This window comes from Homalodisca vitripennis, chromosome 5, assembly GCF_021130785.1.
Source record: "Homalodisca vitripennis isolate AUS2020 chromosome 5, UT_GWSS_2.1, whole genome shotgun sequence".
Classification (NCBI taxonomy): domain Eukaryota; kingdom Metazoa; phylum Arthropoda; class Insecta; order Hemiptera; family Cicadellidae; genus Homalodisca; species Homalodisca vitripennis.
In genome coordinates, this window is record NC_060211.1 from 72461135 (window position 1) to 72469718 (window position 8584).

The 8584-nt window shown below is 33.8% G+C and overlaps 1 protein-coding gene across 2 annotated transcripts; it reads right to left on the reverse strand.

Moving 5' to 3' along the window:
- Window positions 1-261: 261 nt before the first annotated feature.
- On the reverse strand, window positions 262-7189 carry LOC124362345 (acanthoscurrin-2-like). 2 transcript variants are annotated; one of them, XM_046816774.1, is made up of 5 exons: window positions 7016-7189; window positions 4782-4828; window positions 2587-2723; window positions 906-1337; window positions 262-405 (listed from the first exon to the last, which is right to left on the reverse strand). In XM_046816774.1, exons 1-5 carry the CDS (start codon window positions 7092-7094, stop codon window positions 402-404), a joined length of 699 nt encoding a protein of 232 aa, XP_046672730.1. In that variant the 5' UTR covers window positions 7095-7189; the 3' UTR covers window positions 262-401. The 2 variants fall into 2 exon arrangements, with proteins under 2 accessions (XP_046672730.1, XP_046672729.1); XM_046816773.1 differs by having other exon boundaries at window positions 4782-4831; window positions 7016-7185.
- Window positions 7190-8584: the final 1395 nt, after the last annotated feature.

Here is an 8584-nt window from a genome sequence, read left to right on the forward strand (position 1 = left end):
AAAAATTATTCCAGATGTTAAAAATATGTTAAATGATTCACACAATTTGACGCGGTGTTATCCTAAAACTTGTATTGCATTGTCATTGTATTGACAGCTTAAGACATAGAAATAGAATTTATATGACATATCAATGGTTGTTATTTTTGTATACTTGTTTTAGTTGAATTCTCATTAATTTCTGAGACACATAATGGTTCACTTGTATTGCCAGTAGGCGCAGAACGATAAAATGGGTTTAAAACAAAGGTATTAAAAGTGTTAAATGTAAAAAAAGACATTTAATCATTAAGTTTGCCACGTGGAAAGATAAGAACACCACTTCGATATATGGACACAGTCAAGGGAGCTAGAGGATGATGTAGTGAGCCCAAGATCACATTGTCAAGTTGTTGCCAAGGTTACCTGCAATCAAAATAAATCCAAGATTAGATTAAGCCCACATATGAACTCTATATGACTCTAAGAGGACGAGCTATGTAATTATATTTTTTCACTTTTCATAACGGATATTTAGAACATTTAGTACGTAGCTATATTCTATAGAAATTTACGCTATGTGTTATCTTAAAATCTAAATGTAATATTTTTTTACTTTTATTGAGTTTTGATGTTTATCTTTAACATATCAGTGTTTATTGATGGTGAATTTGTTTACATAAAATTCTTTTTCAATCCCATGCTCTTTGACTTATTCAATTTTAATTCTAGAGGTAAATCAATTATAGATTGTTTAACCATTACAGGCTTGGACAGTAGATGATTTTATATTTACTAATTCAATAAAAACACGTATTCTTCAAACATTGGCGAGTAAGGGTTTAAATTTAAATTTCATTGTAGATATTACATGGACATTAGGTATATTTAAATCAATAAAATAGCTTTTATTTATTAATGCTTACCAAGCTCCTGAGGAAGAAGAAGCTGAACTTTGTGCCGAAGAATGGGAGAAAGATCCACCGCCTCCACGTCCACCGCAGGTGGAACAACTGCCACCGCCGCCGCCGCCTCCAGGGTATCCACTTCCGCCACCCCCGAGCTGGTTGCCCCCTTGGAAGCCTCCTCCGCCACAACCGCCTCCACCACAGCCTCCACCGCCAGAAGGATAACCACCTCCGCCACCGCCAGAGGGATAACCACCTCCACCGCCGCCGGAGGGATAACCACCTCCACCGCCGCCGGAGTGATAACCACCTCCACCACCGCCGGAGGGATAACCACCTCCGCCTCCACCTGAGGGATATCTACCCCCGCCGCCGCCACCGGGATAATAGCCACCACCTCCACAACCACCACTGCCACAACCTCCTCCTCCTCCTCCTCCACTGGGATAACTGAAACAAATATATATCGAGTTACACCTCTCTCAACCAATACATTATTTTCTTAAGAAGATAAAAAAATACCAAAATTATTTATACGAATTGTAACTATTCCTAAACCTCCAAATTTCTGCAATGTATGTATTGTATAAAAATTTGTGTAAACACTTGGTTTCCTAATTTTCTTAACTAAAACTTATTTCTCGTGAATTTTAATCTTATCAGCCAGCAAAAAAATCGACAAAAAGAATGATATTTGAAAGCTAATGATATATTACAGACACTGGGGTCTTCATTATCTATATGGCCTTAAAGAATTATTGAAATCCGGCCATCCACATATGTGAACAGAGCAGCCATTTACACCGCGACTAAACATAGACAGGTCGGAACAAATATAGGTAGAGACGTTTATAACTGTAGACACAACAAGTATAGAATTGACAATAGCACTGAAAAAGGATGTGAGATGGTATAGTTATGAACTCGTGTAATAATTATAAATCGATTTACTTAATCTAGGTCAAGATTTGCAAGATTTGAAAAAAATCACTTTTCTAAGGATATTTATAGAATTATTAAAATTCATTAAACATAGCTTATAGACATAGCTTCATTTAAGTATTTTGGTTTATATTGAATACAAACTTGCATACAGTAGGCCTAAATTTAATAAAAATGAAATAAACAAATAAAATAACGTTGTCGATCGAGTGTTTTATGTAATTGGTTTATATAAAGATATAATTTTATTTCTAGCTAGTTTCTTCAAATTCATTTTTTTATTAACCCTGGCAGTACCGGAGTATATATATACCTTCTTAATTCTTGTTTACGTTTTATAGTTTTGTATTAATTTTTATTTTAAACTTCCCGAAGACGGGGGTATTAAATCCCCCGAAATATAGAAGTGAAAATGGTTATTTTGTTTTCTTCTATTTTAAGTATATATATATATATATATATATATATATATATACAGTATATATGATATATATGTAATAAGAAGATAATGAGAAAGTTTTATACTATGGAAAACACCTAGTTAGTGTAAGTGTAATGAGAAGTAAACGTGAGAAGTTAAACTTAACAAGTTATGCTGTATAATTAACGTTTTCTAACTACTAACTTCTATGGTGTGTAAACTATATGTATTGATTTAAGTATTATTTCTCAAACCTGGTCGTAATTAATCAGAATGAAGATATTAATAATATGGTATTCGGTTCTATCTATATGAAAATATTTAATAATTACTTACCCTCCTCCTCCTCCAAATCCACCTCCGTACCCGCTAGCCTGACAAACTGGACAGCTACCGCCTCCATAGCTCTTGTGCTTGTGATGGGTAGGTGATCGCCTAAGCCTCGCCAACAGAGGGGAGTCTACCTCTTTGTCCTAACGATAGAAATATAATACTATAACGTGTTTTATTCATAACACAGTCTATAATGATATCGAGTACAATTAATTTGTAGCAGTTGCTTCCAAAACCTATTTTTATATGATAGCCGGTATGCACATGGTATAAAACGTCTTCATAAAAATCTGGGTTATAAGTAGTATATATATATATATATATATATATATATATATATATATATATATAGGGTCACTACTTATTTCACTTCAATGTTTATTGAAATAAAAAGAGGCTATTGCAATTATACAAATTAAATGTAAATAGAAGTCATTTGATAGGTATTTGGTCTTCCGTTCATATATTAGTTTGGTTATTTAAACGCATACTATGTGACAGATACGGCCAAATACAAAATAATTGAATCGTAAAAAGTGAGGGGTCTGTAGTGTAATGGTAGCACATTCACCCGGCAAGTTAGAGATCCGGGTTCGAGTCCCAGCGGAGCAAGTACTTTTTGCGATTCAATATTTACTGAAATTATATATATATATATATATATATGTGTGTGTGTGTGTGTGTGTGTGTGTGCGTGCGCGCGCGCGCGTGCGTGTATTACATACACACACACACACACACATATATATATATATATATATATATATACCCTTTGTTAAGTCAGATCATATTTTCTCTAAGGTCTTCTTTGCCCACTGACATGGACATTGTACTATTAAAAGAAAGAAACATAGTTACAAGACCTCTAATAGTATAGATCGGCATCAAATAATTAAGTATAATTAAGTTTTAAAAGTGTAATGTTTTGTATTTTGCATTAAACTACTTGAGGACTCCGTCACTGTATTATTAAAGTCAGTTCCTGGGTTTTCATGGTTATTTCACCTCTGTTATTTATTTTCACTGATTTTAATTAAAAATTACTGTATATTGCATATATTTGTGTTTGACAATCTGAGAATTCGTATGTTAATACACTCTCTACAAAATGCTAACGACTAAGAGAGATTAGGCAATAGAAGAATTATAGTGTACCTTTTACATTTACTAAGTATACCTGAAGGGAACAAAGAACCAGCTATATTGATGGTAATCAAACTATTTATACGGAAGATTACATATTTATGAGCATTACAATAAACAATAAAATTGTACTTTTCATGTTATCTTCAAGTCATGTTTTAAACAATACATGGATAATAAGTCCGTCTCGAGATGTTTAAAATTCACATCATTCACCAACACTTAGTTTTGTTTGAATTGTTTGATTTACAACCTCAAATATGCACGTCAACATAAAACCCATAAATGTCATTGGCAAACAGCAGTGTTTAGTTGCAGTGTACTCAAATTTGATTTACACGTTACAACGTTGCCAACATAATCCGTATAACCTGATCTTGTAGTTTTGTAAAACATAATAATCGTATCTACTTTAACCATGTATACATTAAAAACACAAATCTACCCCCAAAAAATAAAAAACAAATTTAGTTTGCAAGAGTTTATTTAGACTTATCTTTATAAGATATGGACTATTCCTTGTTAAAATTTATTATTGACTGTGGTTGACTTTGGGAGGACAACATAATTTTGGACATTTTAATCGTTATATGTTACAAGAATAGACATTACATTTACAGGACTGGACTCTAATCTCTTCTTCAGATGTAAAACTACTTAATACACAGGGAGGCGAAAACAAATCAATATGGACAACGGGATCTCTAATGTAAAAAATTATGAATTAATTTCGTATTTCAACATATTATTTAATTTAAAAATATCCAATTATTATAAAAAATGTTTAAACATATATTTAATTGAATGAACACAATAAAGCCATTTTTTAGAAAAATACTTTAGTAATATAAATATGGGCACATTATTATACCATAATTAAGTTTTAGTACTTTATTCGTAAAAATGATCTTAAAAAGTATATAACCCTTCATAAGAAAACATACAACATACAATAAAAGTTTGAACCATGTATGAGTTCAACTGACCAAACGGCGTTTTTAAAAGAGATATATTAACTATGAAATGTGCATAAGAGATCTTCATTACAAACTTACATGATTGTGTGCATCGGCTTCTAAGCTGAGAGCTTGAAAGTTGCTGTCTTCTGAAAAATATAGTGTTTTAATGATAATACTGAAAAATAACCATAATGTTCTCATTTTAAATAATGATATGGTTAATTTTATAAATAACCAAATGTATGGCTTTTTAAGGATTTTCACGTGAATCATCAATGTTTTAAAAGTTTGACGTAAAGCCATGTACACGAAAAAGCAAACTATACGCTCACGTGTTAAATTAATTATCATATAAACCATATTTGCTGTGCTAAAATTAAATACTCAAATACACAAAAGAAGTCGAAGTACAGAAATGCTTACATTACGCAAAATATGAAACTGGGCTCAGAAAAAATTGTACATAATTAAAGATGAAGTGTCTGGAAATTTATTTCTATTCACTGATTTCCAGGTAAATAAATAAAATTATATATACTTTTATTATATATATATATAGTCCCTGTTTTTATCTTTTATTCTTCAAGATTTCAATTAATATAAAATTTAAACCTTATACTTAAATATATGTGTTATGTGACTGTAATTTTACATGATGTAAAACAACATGACACAGTGAAAATAAAAAGACCTTTGGGTCATCAAAAGCGCACAAATATTTTAAAGAGATTACAACTGATTGCAAATTTCTGGATCAAATTAGATTTGCTTGATATAGAAATATATCATACGTCAGGATATAAACGAGTTTAACACGTGCTCTCTTCTAGACCTTGAAGAACTCGGGAGTACAGAAATAAACAATGACGTTGTACTTTTGCTATTATTGTCAAGTCGTTTGTTACAATGCTCATCATAAATTGTCGTTGACCCTCTGAAGACTAACACCGATCTTCATGTATCGTTAAATAGCACAGAGTAACAGACGTCATTGATAGTCGTATAAGGGTCAGAATGTCACCAAAACTCAATATATCTATATACACCAATTTTAAACCTATAAACGTCCTTAGTTAAACTGATATTTAGTTTGATTTAATCATGAACAATGAGCAATGGTATTAGAAAACATATCGCCGTCTATATTTCTTTATGAAGTCACTGTTGAAGAATACGAGTTAGGAATAGTGTTAAGCGACGGATTGAAAATTCCATTTCTTCGCCAGAAGCTTGAGAACTTAACTGTACCCTTGATAGGAATATATTAATTAACGTCTGTTTTAAAGACTTCTGAAATGATAAATGGGGAAATTGTAATAATGGTAAATAATTATCACAGTGTCCATTGTTGTTTTTGGTAGTTAGGTTGTGATTACGTCATCCTCTGCTGGAAGGCAAAATTTATCCCCCAAACTTAGAAGTGGTGAAGACTGACAGAATAGGGACCATCCTGAAGATATAAACTCCTCACAATGGCTTTTGCTGACCTCTGTTATGTTTGAGAAGAAATCATTTGTCAAGTAGTATGAATTTTTCCAAGTTGGGAGCTTCAAATTTCCGAAGAATGCTATAGATAAACAGCGATAACACCGACTATGCCTACCCTCAGAATCGCTTATAGATTAATTATCCAGGTAAGAATTCTTAAAATTTGTGATAAGGTGTCATGTGCCTAATTCGAGATAAACAGAGCGAGATAGTTCCTCAAACCTGTGCTATCTATATCTAGAACTCAAACTTTAGGTTCCACACATTAGGCTGTGAATTTACCTGCTGCCTGTCATTATGGTTTCACTGATACTTTCAATCCATAAAGTTGGAAATAAAATGAATATTTGCAAGTAAAGTCATATGGGACGGGCAGGACTAGAAACGGCATCACCAACTTTACACCCTACCACTACCATTAAAAGTATATCAACATTAATGCTATCGTACTTTTTGTGGAGGATTAGACGAGCTTAAATTAAAAATCACACTACGCAGTGCCTAATTCATGTTTCCCGCAAATACAGCAATGTAGAATTTGGAATAAATTCATTTTGTTTACAAACTTACAAGTTATGAAAACCTATGTCGTTTTAGGCCAATCCAATGAATCTTAGGTATATAATATAACACGTGTCTATATATGAAGTTTTAAAATTAAATTTCATAAATATCAACTATTTTTTTTTTTAATTATATTGCATGATCTTTAATATGTTTACCCCTGTACATTACAAGAAAACTACGTGGCACTAAAAATATTTTTCGAGATAAAATCTTATATAATTTCAATAGGTCTTTTATATGGTAATTAGGCTAATTATCTACTGGAGATAACTTACCCGTGCTCTGAGGCTTCGCCCACCCTAGGGTCGCCAGGCACCCGACAGCCACCCAGGATAGCACCCAGGACACTCGCATGGCTATCGTCGGCGTGTACTACTACTGTCCAGACCTGCCCGCTCAGGCTTTTATCTGAGAGTCAGCCGATTCCCGCGAACTGCCCGCCAAGACGTACATGAGAGTCATGACGGAAATCCCGCGAACTGGCTACCAGCTGATTGACCAAGGTCACGGCCAGATGATGTGCAAATATAGCACTAATCCACCATTGTTGGAGTGCTCGCACATTAATCGGGCATTACCGCTCTCGAGTGTGGACAGAATATGTCAAGTGGGTGACCAGGATGTGTTCGCAGAATTCTTGGAAGCTGCCTTTCACAACTGGAGAAAAGACCGGTGCTGCGTGGCAGCATCACTTTCTAAAGTATGCTGTTAACATGCATAGTCCTAAAGGTCACTCAAGAATTCTATACAGTCTAAACATGGGTATATTTAATTTTGGACTATTGAGACTTTTGAACCGTCAGGAAATTACAGAGGGTAGTCAGGATTGTGTTAGACCTCAGTCAGTGAGCTTTTATAGTTTCCAGTACTAATGTCTTTAAATCCCGACAATTCTCTATGTTTCAGTTCCAGCGTCTAAAACCTTCACGTGTATAGAAACTATTAACTTAACTTCAAGGCTGAAAGTAATCAAACCTAGAACTTGCTACATCTAAGGAATTTATGATACTGACTTATTTCACTGAATAAATAACTGCATTCGTTAAGGCAAGGAGTAACTACAGTAGGGGTTTTCTGAAAACCTACCAGTCGCTTATAAAATCGAAATACTAAAGATAAAGCTCTAACTCTAAATCTATAAACTGATAGGCCGATGGGAGTGCCGATGGCCGAGTGTTGTAAGACGTTGGACTTTGGGTCTGAGTTAGAGATAGCGCAGGCTCGAACCCTGTCTGTGACCGTTGCACATTTTATCAGTACCGTCGACCTTGTACTAACTGTATCGACTCTCCCCCTTATTCTGTTTGATAAGATCCTCGCACAGGCCAGTGGCCCATGAGGACGGGCAGAATAAGGCATAAAAGGAGATCGGCTTCTCCTTATATATATAAAGAATAAATAAATAAAATTTTTTTAAATAGGATCTTGATAAGCCACATCTGGGGAATGCCAGCTTTTAGGTAATAGTTCGTTTGAAATTAGCCATGGTAGAGTTTATGTAAGATCGAAAACGACAACAGTATGGTACTTAGCTAGAGCTATGTAAGTGAAAGGAACTGTTAATATTTGAGTTCAAAAATTTTAATTTTTTTACCCATGGAGTTTTTGTACGAAACACACTTATGTGAACTTATGGTGGAGGACTTTCTCCAAGGAACAGATAGAGATTTTCTTGCGTTTTGTATCCAATACTGGTTTTTCAGTCTTGTGTAGCTGAGGACGTCGGCGTTCACAAATCACGCCATGTAAAAGTGTAATTTTTGTTGGATAAAATTATAGATAAAGCTAATTTTGTAATCAATTTCCATCAACAGTTATAGAAATATACTGAACACAAGTCTTAT

Bases quoted from the DNA above. Each gene is read 5' to 3' on its own strand.
- LOC124362345 (XM_046816773.1), bottom strand. From the start codon at position 7,094: ATGCGAGTGTCCTGGGTGCTATCCTGGGTGGCTGTCGGGTGCCTGGCG. The intron at 2,724-4,781 runs GTAAGTTTGTAA...TTCTATCGTTAG, and splicing joins AAGCCGATGCACACAATCAT to GACAAAGAGGTAGACTCCCC. The intron at 1,338-2,586 runs GTAAGTAATTAT...TATTTGTTTCAG, and splicing joins GGATTTGGAGGAGGAGGAGG to TTATCCCAGTGGAGGAGGAG.